This window comes from Lissotriton helveticus, chromosome 7, assembly GCF_964261635.1.
Source record: "Lissotriton helveticus chromosome 7, aLisHel1.1, whole genome shotgun sequence".
Classification (NCBI taxonomy): Eukaryota; Metazoa; Chordata; class Amphibia; order Caudata; family Salamandridae; genus Lissotriton; species Lissotriton helveticus.
The window spans coordinates 867569072-867585727 of record NC_136068.1 but is presented as its reverse complement, the minus strand read 5'-3'; the positions used below and the strand labels follow the sequence as shown (position 1 = coordinate 867585727).

Sequence of the window (16656 nt, the reverse complement as noted above, 5' to 3'; positions counted from 1 at the left end):
GTTCCTTCTGATCTCACCTCCCACGAAAATATCTACCACACAAACATGGCTTAAGCACCTAACAGCACTCAATGTCCAACCGACCATAGTGGATTCTGCAAAATCTTTAGGCATAACACTTGACACCAACCTCAACATGCAGCAACATATCAGCAAGGCAACAAAGGGAGCGAACTTCCAGATCAATACTCTGAGGAAACTTAAACCCTACCTCCCAGCCAAAGACTTCCACACAGCAGTACAATCGCTAGTCATCCCACGTATTGAATACGGCAGCACCGCCCTCTGCGGACTCCCCCTAACTACTACCGCACCACTAAGAGCTTCTTTGAATGCTGCAGCGAGACTCATCACTGGGTCAAAAAAGCACTCCCACATTACCCCTGACTTGAAATCCCTGAACTGGCTGCCTTTTGAAGCCAGAATACAGCTGAAAATCGCCTGCATGACACACAAGGCGGTACACATAAACTCACCCGGCTACCTCGCTCAGAAACTGACAATCTCTGGGGGAACTAGAAACACGAGAGGCACAAACAATCTTCTGCTGAAACCTCGAAGATTCCGGAAGGAAAAAACTTACAAGCGCTCCTTCTCAGGATTGGCGCCTAGGATTTGGAACTCACTCCCTCCCGAAACCAGGCTTATCTCTTCCACTACACTCTTTAAAAAAGAAGTAAAAGCTATCCTCATGGCTAAATACACTTGATCTATCATCTCGAACTCTGTCAACACCTTGCACCGATCTGTTTTGCATGCTTGACTCATTTACTTATTTGTATGAGTTGTTTTATTACTCACGTGATGGCTTGCAGCCACATATTTGTACTATGTGATCTATTGATCTATTGTTTGACTATGTTCCCTCATGTACCCCTCTATGTAAAGCGCTCTGATATCTGTGAAGATCTTGTTCGCGCTATATAAAACTTTGAAAATATAAATAAAAAAATAAATAAATAAATCCTGCGTGGAGATTAGCGGTTATTCCGCCCCAATAGCTAGAATTTAAGAGACTATGTGATGTTCTCAAGCATGCTATGTCAGGATTGTCCCATAGATCTTTTAGCTCTATTGCATAAAGGCCTTCCCTAATAAATAAGAGCCAAGGCTTCTTTCGTGAGCCGGGGAGTCTCAGGATTCCCAGTAGCTCCAATCTTTACTCCGCCAGTTCCAGTGTTACCCAGGGGCGCCACCAAAAAAGTAGTGGCCTGCAGCCAATTTCCTCAGCAATAGATCTCACCCCAAGGTACATGCGCAGCGGAACCACAGGGGAGTTTATCAGTAGTCCGAGTAATTGTCTGAGGAATTTGTTCTCAGTAGTGACTATAAGCCTATGGTTAGAGTGCCCCCTTAATTTTGCCCCTTATAGGGCAGCGCTTCTAGCCTAGGTTTTAAAGAAAGAAACAAAATGTAAAAATTAAATCGTTCTGTAAATGTGAAAGAATTTTAATTTGACGCCTAAAATTCAAGTTAGTATCCTCTAATTGATTCTGTGGAGTAGTCAAACAGAATATAGTATGAATGATGGTGGCTTCATTTTATTTTAAAAGAGCTCTATCTTTGTAATTAAAATGTTGACATTTTTATATTTGTTTGTGAATTAAGTAAAATATTTAATACTTTTTGTATTTGTTTGATGAATGTGTCTTTCCATATTTGTGTGTATTATTCAGATGTTCAAATCATCGAACTTGCCTAGCCGATGTCCAATAATTACTAATTGAGGGTCCCTGATTCCATTAAATATTTATTGGGGGTCCCCGGATTCCAGTAATGATTGTGTAGGTCCACACAATTCAAAAGGTTAGGAATCACTGTCCTAGAATACAAACACCGTATTTACCTTTTATGATGAAAATATATTTGTAGAGCAATTCTGTATCTAACCACTAGAGAGCAGGATGAAACAACGTATAGTCTCCTACACTATCAAGCTGCTAAACCTGTGTTTCTTTTCAGGGTTTCTAATTGCCATTTCAACATAGGCACACACCTTCTCGATTTGTTGAAATGGAAACTGCTTTACTCACTGGGGATTCTTCTGGACGGTCCAGTGCAGACAATTCAACCCACTGGGGTGGCGCCTCTTCCCGATTTTATGTGTCAGCTGAAATTGAAATGGAACTTTGATCACGATTTTCGAGACAAATAAGTAGTGAAGAAAGAGTCTGAGGACGAGCGACTCAACTCATAGATAGATGCCTTTCACTGCTGTCTGGCTCTCAATCGATCTGTCGTGCTTCACTTCCCCCACAGCCCGTGGCAGGCGGCAGCAGATCGGTGCACTATGGCCACTGTGGGAGTAACTCTTCCTCTTCTTACACGGAGAAAACATGTGACTGAATGAACCACACTACCGCCTTCTAATGCTGTTTTCAACTTTCATCCACGCTCCCTTTTAAACACATTCATTTATTCTGCTGCCTGTTGGCATTTTCCACTGCTGGGGATGGAGATGAGTTAGATTTATCCCCTCATTGTGATGATGACAGTCTTTCATGGACTTGCAAGAGGCCAGTGGGCTTGATACTACTGGGGTGGTGTGGTGAGCAAAAAAACGATGGATTTAGGCCCAGATTTTGTTCTGCATTCTGTCCATCAATTGTTGTTTTTGCATTTGTCACCCCGAGTGGGACGGGTATGCTCAGACGTGAGTCCCGTGCTCTCCACGCCACTGGAGTCAAGCTATCCTGGCTGAAGACTGCTGATAGCCAGAAACCGGTCCTAGGATTCTTGATTCCGGTCCAGGGAAGACATGGCTTGGCAGTTCGGGCTGGACTGTTCCCACGAGGCACAGGGTCAAGGCTGATTTGCATATGGCCATGTCTGAACTGGGGTGGTGAGCAAAAAAACGATGGATTTAGGCCCAGATCTCTGTACTGGGGTGAATGTATGACATTGTTCTGCATTCTGTCCATCAACTGTTGTTTTTGCATTTGTCACCCCGAGTGGGACGGGTATGCTCAGACGTGAGTCCCGTGCTCTCCACGCCACTGGAGTCAAGCTATACTGGCTGAAGACAGCTGATAGCCAGAAACCGGTCCTAGGATTCTTGATTCCGGTCCTGGGAAGACATGGCTTGGCAGTTCGGGGTGGACTGTTCCCATGAGGCACAGGGTCAAGGCTGATTTGCATATGGCCATGTCTGAACTGGGGTGGTGTGGTGAGCAAAAAAACGATGGATTTAGGCCGAGATCTCTGTACTGGAGTGAATATATGACATTGTTCTGCATTCTGTCCATCAACTGTTGGTTTTGCATCTGCAAAATGTCCGGCACGACAACAAATATCCTCGCTCTTCTTATAGTTGCTACGAAAATAGCCAGCCTGCAACTACATCTATGCTTCATCGACTTTCGCGTGGCATTCGATAATGTTGAGAGGAGGAAACTTTAAGGGAAGCTGGCACACTGGGGAATCCCTCAGGACATCCTGCTGCTTCTACACTCTGACACCTGGGTCCAGGTGAAACTGGGAGGGGAATTCACCTTTCTAAAAAAGTCTCCACAACCAAAGGCCTGAAGCAGGGTTGCGATCTGGCACCCACTCTGTTGATCCTCTATATTGCCGACCTCCCTTAAACTCCCAATATCAACAATCCATGCACTCAGGCTCGGTGGAAAACCACTGACAAACCTTATGTATGATGATGACGTGGTGCTGCTCAGCCACACATATCGGTCTCCAACATCTGCTCGACGAAATGCAGAAATAAGCCGCAGAGAATAGCCTAAAAATCAACTTCAAGACAACAAGAGCTATGATGATAAACAACAAAAGAAGGCGGCAGAAGAGGTGGCACCTGGGCGGTGTTCTTATTGAATCCACCACTGACTACAAATATCAAGGCGTGGTTATTGATAATGAAGGACCCTTTACGCACCAGAAGGAAGAAATCAGAAGGCGAGGCCTGGTCGTCGCTATAACACTGAAAAATCTGTCTTCAAAACTGATAGGGCCTTCACTATGCCCCCTCCTGAAGGTAGCACAGGGCAACCTACTCCCCACACTAACCTATGGCAGCGAAGCAATGCGGGGAGAGATGCAAACCAACTGGACACCTCCCTGATAATGTCACATAGAACCATGTTCAGCCTCCTAAAATACTCCTCACCAGCTCAGATAAGGTTGGAGTTCGGCTTAGTGAAACAGTCGCTGGCCAGGCATGGTGCCTACATCATTGGCTGGAATAAGTTAAGACTCTCTGCCTCAAACACTTTAAATCAGCTGCTATGGCAAGAACTCTAGAATTGTGACATTTCCCCGGGCAGACGTTACTTACAAGAATCTCTTTATATCACAAAGCTCACCATCCTCTGGAACACTCAGTTACAACACACAACCTTCAAAAAATTGGAATGGAAGACAGTAAAACAACTCTCACTGCTGGAAGACAAGGCCGTATTTTCAGCCAGATCCCATGCCTGGATGACCCTGAACTCTTACAAAACATCTGCACCTCAAAAATATTTTAATCGGGTTTTCCCTAAAACTCTTAAAATAAAGTTCTTAAAGCACCGCCTGGGCATTCTACCGTGCGCCGACCATCTTCCACTATGGCAGAGGGCATGCTCACCAAGCAGCTGCAGTCTGTGCGACACAGGTCCAGGAGCCATTTTGCACTTAATCTGCACATGTACGGCGTTGGAGCAAGAGAGGATACAGCTGCTAAAGATCCCTCTCAAGCAGTCAGGGATACGCACCAGGCGACAAGCGGTGTTTGCATGGTTCGACTAAGGGGCCACACAACTGAACTGGAGAATGTTCAAATTCCTAGAACTGGCGGAACAGAAAAATGTAATTCAACACCGGAGCGAACAAACCACTCCATCATTAGGCAGGGCATTGAAGAATCTGATATGTCAATTGGAAGCAGCTTCCTAAAACTCAATTTTAACAAAAAGAAATAGCCCGCCAATGATGGGAAACGCCGTCCTGCCGCCTAGTTATCAGGAACCTTCTCCTGATATGTACGCACTTTCCGCACTCCGCGCTCTGGCTGTCTGGCACTATTGTCTCATACAACAGATGCACATACCAGAACACACTAACCATTATCAACACAGCTATGCAGTACTGCAGGGCATACTCTTTACGGCTCCATTTTTATTGTCACATTTTAAAGGCACTTATCTAATGGTTTTATCAGCCTTTTTGTATATCTGCATGTAGGCACCGCACAGCACTTTCTATCATGTGTATCAATGTTTTTACTGACAGCACAAAACTGTGCAATGGTTTTTAGTAACTATGCATAATAAAAATAAACTTGAAGCTTGAATAACATACAGTTATTTAGTTTAAACTTTGATACACTGTTACTTCGGTCTACATTTTATAGTCCCAATTAAATGTCCAATTCATCCATGTTTGGACTGGAACTTAGCTAGGTAGGGTGTAATGGAGTGTTGTACAAAGTACACGTGACAGGATGATAAATTATATCTGAATTGGGATGGCTGTTCTGTATTAGTAATATCGCTGCCTGGGAAGGAGTAAACTTCTTTATCCCTGGTGGGACACTCCTTTGTAGGTTACTCTATTTCTCAATTATGATTTGTCTGGAGCATTGTGTGTTCACTTAAATCTTGTCCTTCCGTGAAGATGTGCCCCATCTCTTTATACAGTGCACTGAAACCCAATGGGTGAGGATTCTTGCCTAACCAAACCGCAAAAGTATATGAAATTTGTTGTAAAGTGCCAGGGTCAGCCCCACTTTTTGCCATGTATTTGATGTGATTTTGACTGAGAGTGTTCTGGGTTCCTGCCAGGTCCAGGTCCCCAGTGCCAGATCTCTTTCCCAAACTATATAATTGTTTCCCTAATTGTCAATACCTTTACGACTCCCCGTATGCCCCTAGTAAATGGTACCCCTGGTACCTAGGGCAAGAGGCTAAAGAGGGCCCTTGATGGCTGCAGCACGGATTGTGCCACCCTTAGGGGCCCCTCGCCAAACACATACAGACTGCCACTGCAGTCTGCATGCCTTGGTGCAGACAAAAGTGAAAACAAGACATGGCACACCTCCCTGTGTGCCATTACCACAAACACTGCATAAAGTATAGGTAATCAGGATACTCCGATCCGGATCCCCCTCCCTAGCAGCCACCTGACTCAACTGCTGGACAAACAAGCATTTACAATGCAACGGTTTCGCCTTTGGAAAAGTTAGAGCTATTGGCATTGTAAATGACAAAATTTGTTTTTATGTGTTGGTTTTGAAAACAAATAAATAAATGGCATTGTCATTTAAATTGCCAATAGCTTAATCTCTCGTAAATGTGAGACCTATTGTACCCTACGGACGAGCTCAGCAGACAGCAATTACTACCACATACACACACCCAGAGCCAGCCACACACACCCAGAGCCAGCCACACACACCCAGAGCCAGCCACACACACACCCAGAGCCCCCCACACACACACCCAGAGCCCCACACACACACACACACACCCAGAGCCCCACACACACACACACACCCAGAGCCCCACACACACACACACATCCAGAGCCCCCCACACACACACACACCCACTGGAGCAGTCACACACACCCACTGGAGCAGTCACACACACCCACTGGAGCAGTCACACACACCCACTGGAGCAGTCACACACACCCACTGGAGCAGTCACACACACCCACTGGAGCAGTCACACACACACTCTGGAGCAGTCACACACACACTCTGGAGCAGTCACACACACACTCTGGAGCAGTCACACACACACTCTGGAGCAGTCACACACACACTCTGGAGCAGTCACACACACACTCTGGAGCAGTCACACACACACTCTGGAGCAGTCACACACACACTGACGCTCTCAGTAGCGGTCGCTCCCCAACCTCCCTGCTCTAATCCTGGCATCGTTTGGCTCCCTGATTCACTCCTGATATCGTTAGGCTGCGTGCATTGCCCTCATCAGATAAGTATTGTTGGGCTGATTGCTGTGTACAATCGCGCTATTTTGCGATAAGCCCTGCCAAATTGATTTAATATTCATATTCTCTGCGCTCGCTGTGTTGCTCTTAGCCATACGTTTGTGCTCTGAATACTTCTAGCGCTTTACTGAATTGTGCTTTGGATATTTGTAGCGCTTTGTAGAATAATTGTACACACACTGGAGCAGTCACACGCACACACTGGAGCAGTCACACGCACACACTGGAGCAGTCACACGCACACACTCTGGAGCAGTCACACGCACACACTCTGGAGCAGTCACACGCACACACTCTGGAGCAGTCACATGCACACACACTGGAGCAGTCACACGCACACACACTGGAGCAGTCACACGCACACACACTGGAGCAGTCACATACACACACACACACACACTGGAGCAGTCACATACACACACACACACACTGGAGCAGTCACATACACACACACACACTGGAGCAGTCACATACACACACACACACTGGAGCAGGCACATACACACACACACACTGGAGCAGTAACATACACACATACACACACACAGCTTGGAGCAGTCACACACACACACTGGAGCAGTTGTGTGGCCCCCAGAGCTCTCATTGGGTGCACTGTCTCCTTCTCTTGAGTTTCCCTGCAGCCATGGGTGCTTCAGACCCTAGTGTGTGGCTCAGTGGCTCCCACAATGCATTTAGGTTGCTTTTTATCCCCTAACACGGCCTGCAAAACTTACGTCTCCTCCTTCCCCGCCCGAGGCCCTCTGTACCTGCCCGCCCCATTCCGAGTGCTCCGTCTGCGCTCCGACTCGAGCCCGAGGCTTCGACAGGCCTAGGTGGCGTTCTATCACACAGAGGCGAGTCCGGTCGTGGGAACAGTGCACAATCCAGTGCACAGCGTGCAGGGATGCCGCCACATCACCCCAGTTCCGCCACCCCTCCTCAGAGCCAGCGCATTACCTGTTGTTGTGTTCATTCTTCCCTCGGGTGTCGGCGGGTGGCTCTGACTCAGTCGACCCCTTGCAGCGGGCCGCTCACGTCTCCTGTTCACGCGCCCGCCCCTTCGGCCACCGGGGCGCTTCTGTGCCTCAAGCCTCCGCCAGCAGCCCCCAGGCCCGCACCACCCAGGCCCTGGAAAGCGTGGAGAAGCTCAGGGACCGGCCATTCAATTCCTGCAATAGAGCAAGAAGGCAAGAGGGGGAGAAGGCGGGTGAGGGGGCGTGCACGCATTACACGGCGCAGCCTCCCCGCGGCCCGGGGGTGGGAGGCAGATTTAACCCTCTGCGCACCGACAGCTCCGTGCAACTGGTGAAATTGTTTTCTTCACAGCGCCTGAGCGGGGGAGCGGTGGTAGTAACACCAGTGGCGGCTGGTGGATTTTGAAAGTGGTGGGGTGAAAAATGTTGTACCTTAATGTAATAAGCGAGCAAGCGAAGCGAGCATGCCGAACTGAAAAAGGAGGGTGTGGGGGGAAATTTTGAGAAAAAATTGATTCAAATGGTGGGTTTTACACCACATATTTACTGCAAATTGTTGAAAAAAGGGGGATTCAAATATAGCATTTTTAAAGCACAACTGTGAAGAAAACATTACAATCAAATCAAAAATAGTGAGACAAACATAAAATGCTGCTCTGCAGGTCTGTTTTTTTAGTGTACTCATGTGCTTCCTTAGGCTCTGTACTGGGAACAGATAGGAAAAGGAAAACTGAACATACTTTAGAATGTAAATAGGATGCTGTAAATATGTGCGGTACATCCTTTATTACAAGAAACGTCTATATAGATGATTGTTTCACATAATATATTTTACTTTGGGAGGCACACAGGGCTGTCTTCATAGATGAATTTTATGATCTTTTCATCCATCCAATACATGCACACCACCCTTATAACAGACTTCACCTCGATGACAGTTCTAGCTAAAAAAAAAAAAAGCACCCACGTCAACCGTATCAGTACAATGTGTTTAATTGCTCAAATGCGGTTGGTGTTAAACTATATTTCGTAATCACTGCAATTCGACCTCAGCCTAACACTTCCCCACAGTTCTCTCACCCGTCCTCTGTATTCAGAGACCCTAAAACAGAAAATTACGGGTCAAGCTAAAAAGTAACAGAAGGGCAGTGTGTCGGCCTGAAGGACGCCAAGTGCAGCACTGTACCTGGCGCAAGCAGCCTTATATATTGCAACATACAATGCACAGATGTATTAAATGTGTTAAATGAATCCGAGCAGCAGGGGGCCTGTCAGACCCAAAACCTCGGGTGACACACATTTTAACATTGGAGCTCCCCCAAACATGAGCCAGAGGCTTGTCAGACCCCAAACCTTGGGTGACACACATTTCAACATTGGTGCCCCCCTAAACCTCTGTGGCCTCTGAAGAAGTCACTTAATAAAAGCAGTACATTATTATATAATCATACACTCGTTTCGAATTTGCGTACTCTCTCTGCATGCAGCAGGATTTGGCGCATATTAATATTTGAATAATGTTTATGCCTAAATAAAATACCTCGCTGCGTGGGAAAAGTAGAAATTAATGACCGTTTGACGTTCTTAGCAGACCTGGCTGTGTCTCAATACGGTTTTCTAAAGCATGATTTGTCTTGCACTCGGGTACAGAGGCGCTTCCTAAAGGCATCGACCCACACACATACACACACGCAGAAGAGAGTGCAGGAGAGACAGCTTCAGACGACAGAGCAACAGGAAACTTTTCAAGGACCAGGAAACTTTTCAAGGACCGTGGGAGGGAGCATTTATTAAGGAGAAAGGGAGAGGGCATGGGGTTAAACTGCAGGGGAGAGTTCTCTAAGAAAAACCAGCGGGACCCTACAGGGAGCAGTGGGCAGTTCACCAGAAAACACCACAAGAATAGTGGATGAAGCCTAGAGGGAGGAGAAGAAAGGAGGGCTCAGGGAAAAATCACCAGGAAACACAACAGGCAATATGGGGGATTTGAGAGCGAGGAGCAGGCACGAGTCAACAGGGGAGATCACTAAGAAAAGAGACAGGAACAAGGAGAATAACGGAAGGGAGTGACGGGCAAGAGTGCAGAAGACTGTTCTACCATAGCTGCCACATGAGCGCTGGGGGAATCTGAAGAGAAATTACACCGCGGTTTTTAGAATAACCAGCCTTTGCACATATTGGCACAGTTCAGCAATCACAGCAAGCCTGTCTAATTGCAAGCAGTGCAGGGCCAACCTGCAACAGTTTAGAACTAAATAACTAAGCTGTCTTTAATCAGCGGCTGAGGTCAATTTAAGCTAGAGGAAAAAAGGCAGGTTCTCAATGAAAACTGGAGTCTGCTGTCAAACTGCCGGTATGTTATGGAAAAGAATATAATACAATTATACAAAGTACGTAGCTTTCTTTCCCCCGTAGACAACTGTTGAAAATGCCAATAAACTGAAGCACTGTTAGGAAAGGGAAATCGGGACGCGAAATGTGCTGCCTCGGATAAGAAATACAGGAGCTGAGAAAGGCAGACGACATAAACAGTCACAGCTTGCAATACTCGCGGGGGAGGGGTTGGGGGGGATTTGGTGGGGAAGCGCTGGAATGAGAGGCCGGGGGCATTAAAAAGAAAAGTTTAAAAAAAAAAGAAAACTTACCTGACTGCCGACTTGGGTCCGACCGCGCCGCATCTGCTGTCCCCTCCTGGGACAGGGTCCGCGTTGGCGCCTTCCGTTTAGTGGCTGGTGACAACAGCAACCCCTCTTCGCCAATCCAGAAGCGGCGCCTTCTCCTGAGCAGAGGGGAGAGCAGTGAGGGCGTGTACCCTTCAGAGTCTCTCTCTTGCCTGTTTTCGCTGATGGGCACAGCTGACTCGAGTTGCACGAACGGGAGGGGGCGGGAGAGAACACGGACGGCGGGAGAGGACACGGACGACGGGAGGGGGGCGGGAGAGGACACGGACGGCGGGAAAGGGGAGGGAACAGGAAAAAACGTAACTCCGCCCTGGGAAAAAATCTCGGGAACGCCCCCGAATCTGGTCCGGCCTTGACGGACAGATCCGGCACTCAATGGCTAGCCTCCATTTATGGAGCTAGCCAATGAGAGCCGGGGGACGTTCCCGAAGTGCTTATTGTCGACATAGGATTTCACCTGCGCTGAAAGGCTGCGCAGCAGCCTTCGGCAGGCGAAACCCAAAAACCGAGGTCGCTCCTTCTGCTACCTGGCAGCCAGGCCTGGAACAATCTCCCCCTGCACCTCAAAGCCTCACCATTGCTCCAGCAGTTTAGGAAGGACCTCAAGACCTGGATGTTCAACCAATAGGAAAATAGACAGCATGATTCCCTCAGTGCCTAGAGACACAACCGCTCTCTACAAATCTGATTGATTGATTGGTAAGTCACCCCTACAGCAAGAAGTCTGTAGCCTGCTACTTGGATGCAGTGCATGGTACGTAGTATGGAAATGGTGCACAGTTGTTTGCAGCACACGTTTAAACAGATGCGCAAGGCGAAAACTGGAACAGTGCGTGCTATTGCAATGAATACTACCCCCAGGGAACCCGCAAACTGGTGATGCCCTGTGGTCACCACATTGAGTGAAATAGGGAGCGGCTGCTTCAAAGCTGCTCAGTGTTTCACAGTGCAGGTGGCAACCTGCCTGCACTTTAAAGATCCCCCTGCAGGCGGATGCAGTGAGTGTCTGCACCCGCCTGCAGGGGGGTGTCGGGAGGGTCGATGGCACCCAGTCCTCCCCAGCTACGTCCTCCCCACCCTCCCATACCGAGGACAACCTTCAGGAGGAGCACTGGACAGTGCGTCACCTTCTTATGGGGCACAGTGAGTGTGCCTTCTAAGTGCCTGTTTTCATCTGCGTCCACGTCTATAATACAGTACAGAGGCACAGTGATTCCATCATTTCCATGGGTCCACACCCCTATGCAAATGAGAGAATGCCTTCATTTGATGGCGCCGGCGCTACATGCTGCCAGTGCTATTAGTATTACAGATGGTGCCGCACAAGGGTCTTGGGCTCCTTCCGTAATACCATATTGCCCCCGGGACACAGTGTATAATAGGGTCCCATATGTTTGTGGAGCATTACTGTCCTGATCCAGACTAAATTCACAGGTGTGCCATGGTGTAAAAAGGATGATGTTCAAGATTACTTTCTAGCCCATATCACTTGCAAAGGAGTGTTATTTTCTTTTCTGTGGAAATTTAGTAAATCCATTGCAGATTGATACTGCAAAATGGAAAAAAATGTGTGAACTGCACATGTTATAGCACTGATAGAACTGTAAGCGGGTTATTGTGTGTAGGTTAAGCTGTTGTACACAAAGGTTTTTCTTGTTCAGTGTCTCCTACTCTGACAGTTGAGTACTGAGGTTCTCTACATGCCACAGACATTTACTCATCAACTCTCCCTTAATACACATCAACACTGGTATTGGTTTTGTTCTGTGTCCTGTTCTCCAGTCGTGCAATGCTAGAGATTACATCTCCCACTGTTAATGAGACTAAAAGCACCAGAGATACTTCTGAACGTCTTCATTATCTAAGCATCTACATTATCGCTGTAACTTTAAATTTATGGAATTAAAAGTGGGTTGGTGAGTGTTAGTAATCCTAAACTCATTCCACTTTCTTTGTGTTTAAGTCTGCAAGTTTCATACGCTGATAATGGTTTTCCAGTTCAACTGATTGACAAGAGAAGTAGTATAGTTGGCATGAAAATACACTTTTTAAGTTCATAATCCACTCGTTTTGTTTTTCAGGTGAGATTGTCAAGGTCAACATGTGGAGAATGCTTTTGTGTGAGGCGACAGCTGCTGTTATGGAGAAGGGCTTCAGTATTCTTGGGATTAAACCTGTCCAGAGGATGTAATTTTTCTGAATATGGCAATTTTTTCTATTATTGAACGATGACAGCTCAAGGTTGATTTTTATTTTTCTAATTACCTGTGTCTCCCATGCAAAGAGAATGAACCAATAAAGACGTTTCTGAAATCACTTGGTTTCTGCGCTCTGTGTAAACCTTATGAACTCACAGTGAAAGGTACAGTCTTCTCACCATTACAAGAGCAGAAGAGAAACGGTTGTGTTCACTTTTTATATTATACGGCCAGTGACACAGAAGAACAGATGACGTGGACTTTGTGGTAAAGTCACAATTTTCCCAGATGTGGCTTTTTGGTCCCATTCGTTGCACTTTCTCTTTGGGTCGTCCTTACATGATTCACGGTTTGAGTCATTGGGAAATAGTTTGGAAGCAGCACAATATGACAAGGTTGGGACAATATACGAACTTTGTTTTCTTTCTCATCGGCAGACAATATTTAACCAGAAACTTTATTGCACAGCTTTTAATGCATTTTAGTGGGGATAGTGAATCTTACATGTCTGTAGCACAATGTCGATCCCTTACATATCTTTTCTGAATTGCTATCTTTGTACCTATCAGTATTTAACTATAACTTGGCAAATTATTTCCTCAATTAGGGAAAATACATGCATGCTTCAAATGTACAGTTGCCTATCCAAAGGAACAACTTGCCTCTTCTCTGCACATATGTTGTCTCCTTTTTCTGAGATAATAGACTCCTAATTAATTAAACGTTAACATAACATACCTTTCCATATTGTAAACTGGTTCCTCACTACACAGACATCTGACACAAGATGGTGCAACATATATTTCTGTTTTAACTTATGTTTTATTTTCCTGAGGAAGTCTCTCCAGGCTCACGCTCTGGAACAAAAATATTCTGAGTTCTTGAGCACCTTTATCTGTGTAAATGTCATTTTAAGAAATCTGTTTGTGTAGCAAAATACTTTTTACAACTGTGAAGCCACAATTATGAAGCTGCAGTCTTTTTGTTAAATACTACTAGAAGCTTATTGCGACCCATTTTTACCCGATTGGGATTTTTTTCTTTTCTTTGAAAGTGTTTTTACACAATACACATCCCCTATCTAGATGAATGACTGCAGTTACATGCTGAATTGTTATTTATGAAAAACTAAATTATGGAAACTCTTTAGTGAACAGTTTGCACATTAGTGCTTCTTTTAATTAAACACCGGTTTCTCACACTAGCCTCTTATTAGTTTACTCCCCCAGTAACTACACCTTTCATGGCGTGGGTTTTCTATGAATCTAAAAGGGTTCACAACCATTAAAGCGGTTAGTAGCAGTTTTTCTGTCCTTGCTCAGTGTTTTTAGGTCTCGCCTGCGCAGAGCGCAAGTGCTGCTTAGGAGGGACCTCTTGAAATCGCTCCGGGCTTTTGTGGAAACTTGTGCATGTTCTGCACTGTTTCCAATGGGCCCTCGTGCATGTGCGGTGTTTGCCTTCCGGGAGCGAGCAGCGGCGCCATCTGTTTGCAATTATGGCACCCACCGCTGCTCGCTCCTGTAAGGTAAACGCTGTAGATGGACGCGCTTGTTTTCTTTTGCCGTCTTCACTGGTGAGCACCTGCGGCTCCCCCTGGCAGGGAAGCTTTGCACCTGTATCCAGGGAGCAGTTGTCACTGAGGTGCCCTCTCAGCAGGCACTCGAGCTGGAGACTCAGACTCACACCCACCCTTGTCAGTCTCCCTTTACCTTACTTCTGACACGGCCCTCATCTTCTTTTTGTCAGTTCCTTCCTCTTCTCTTTATTCCTTCCCTCTTTCTACCTCTCTGCCCTTTTTTCCTGTCACCTCCTTCCTCTGTCACTCCACCGAAGCTTCCCCTTGTGCCACCCACCTCTGCTGCGTTACACTCTCTTCTTAGCCTTGTCACTGTTTACCGAGTCACTTCCCACCTCCAATGCCAGGCTATCTCTCCAGTACTCCTTGTCACACACTCTCCTCCCCACCTGTCACAAGCATCCTCATTCGTTTTCTATACCCTCTGTCTCTTTCTCCTCAGTCACTGCCTCTCTCCCGCCTTTGTCAGATTCCCACTCCAGTCTGCCCTCCCCTCTTTTTCTCTCTCTCTCTCTCTCTCTCTCTCTCTCTCTCTCGCTCTCTCGCTCTCTCCTTCTCAGTTTCTTATCTTTCTCTATCACTCTCTTTCTTCTTTACTGCTGCCCTTTCTCTCCAATAGTCCTTACCGCCTCTCACCCCTTTCCACATTCTCCCCTGTAACAGGCTCCCTTTCCTCTGGTAACCTGCCTGTCCCCTTCCCTCACCGACGCTCCCTCTGCCAGACTCCCCCCACCCTCTCTCTGTCCGCCTGTCCCCGCCTCCCCTGGCCCCCTCTCTCCAGTGACAGCGGCCTGACTGTCCCCCTCGCCTCCAGAACAACCCCCCGCAGCAGGTGTGCCCTTCGCTTCTGTGCGTCCACGGGCAGCAGAGAAGCGCTCGCGTGTGAAGAGAGGGAAAACAACACCGGCCAAGGCGTTCTTTCGACCTTCTGACTTTGATTTGACTATGACCACTATCACATGCTCCAGCTTAGCATTCAGCAATTGACAACCCCCTTCATCTCTCAACCAAGGGGAGCTGCCCATGCCCCCCACTTAATGCGCCATCACCCGCATTCCAGTTCATTCCTCCTGCGCATTAGTTTTAGCACTTCGCATGCAGTCAAGAAAGGAAGTTCCTTATCGAGTTATAACTCAGAAATTAAAGATTTACTCTGCATGCCTAGTTGTAACTTTGATAAACAATTCACCATTTTCCCCATAATTATCCCATACCAGCCTCTCAAAACCAGGACCATTCTCTGAGCTCGGAAGGTTGCCTTTCTTTAAGCGTGCAAAATTGTCCTTAGCATAACCGAACAAACAGCGCTGTTATCACACGGTTAATTATTCGTGGAGCGGCCTGCCTCCGGGCCGAAGCTGCCATGGCATGGTTGGCATTCCTGCTCTGCTACAGGCCCGCCTTTCATCCATGACTGCTTGCCTTTGCGGTCGACCGGCACATGCGCTAACCCAGGCGATGCAGGTCGAGCTGCTGGAAAAGCCTGCTTCTCTTTCCATCATAAAAGGTGCAGTTTTCATGGCACAAATATTCCTTGTGCCACATTGTGAGAAGGGGTGTTAAATGGATGTGAACCATTGCAAACACCCAGTGATAAAAGTGGGCGGGATCGGAAGGGTACGGCGTTCCCCAACTTTTTAAATTTAACACAGACCGTTCCCCTACTTCTTTACTTTAGACATGCGTCCCAAGACAGCAGGAATAGTCCGAATTTAAAAAATATTGCGTTATCGTCCAGCCCTGTGTTTTTCACATTAAGAAAGGTGTCTGTGGGGGACGTGATCGAGCCGAGCAGCAAGATGTCCACTCAGTGAGGTGGCTCTGCTGGCAAAGCGCATAATCCGATTACCGTTTGAGGCTTGGCGAACATACGGGGGCACACAGGCAGAGAAAGTGTGTGACATACCCGGCGCCGTAATTCGCGAGGTTCCAGGCAATGAAAACACGCTACGAACTGCAGAACCAGTGAGTTGAAAGCGCGGCCTAGATCGGGCCGAGACACAGCAGCGGAGGCGAGAAGCAGGATGCATATGCGGTGATTCGTAGCAAGATCCCTGGAGCCGGAGAGAAACTACCGCCCTGGGCGCCCGAAGCTGGGGGGCCGGGTGGGCATTGTGTGGGCAGAATAAGAAGGCTGCCTGGGGCAAAGGACACAAAAACTGCGGGCGACCATGAAACAAAATGGCAGCCCACTAACTTCTGTGATCCCCGGGGAGTGCAGCGGAGACGAGAGGGCGAGTGTAGGCACCACAAACAGTGCAACTCACTGGACGCCC

At 47.3% G+C, this 16656-nt stretch overlaps 1 protein-coding gene across 2 annotated transcripts in view; it reads left to right on the top strand.

Moving 5' to 3' along the window:
• The window catches only part of RARS1 (arginyl-tRNA synthetase 1), a 176292-nt gene extending 163370 nt beyond the window's left edge, over positions 1–12922 (top strand). For both annotated transcript variants that reach the window (XM_078653389.1, XM_078653390.1), the window contains exon 15: positions 12688–12922. In XM_078653389.1, the coding sequence (XP_078509515.1) occupies positions 12688–12797 (110 nt within the window). In that variant the 3' untranslated portion in view covers positions 12798–12922. The remainder of the gene's footprint in view (positions 1–12687) is intronic.
• Positions 12923–16656: the final 3734 nt, after the last annotated feature.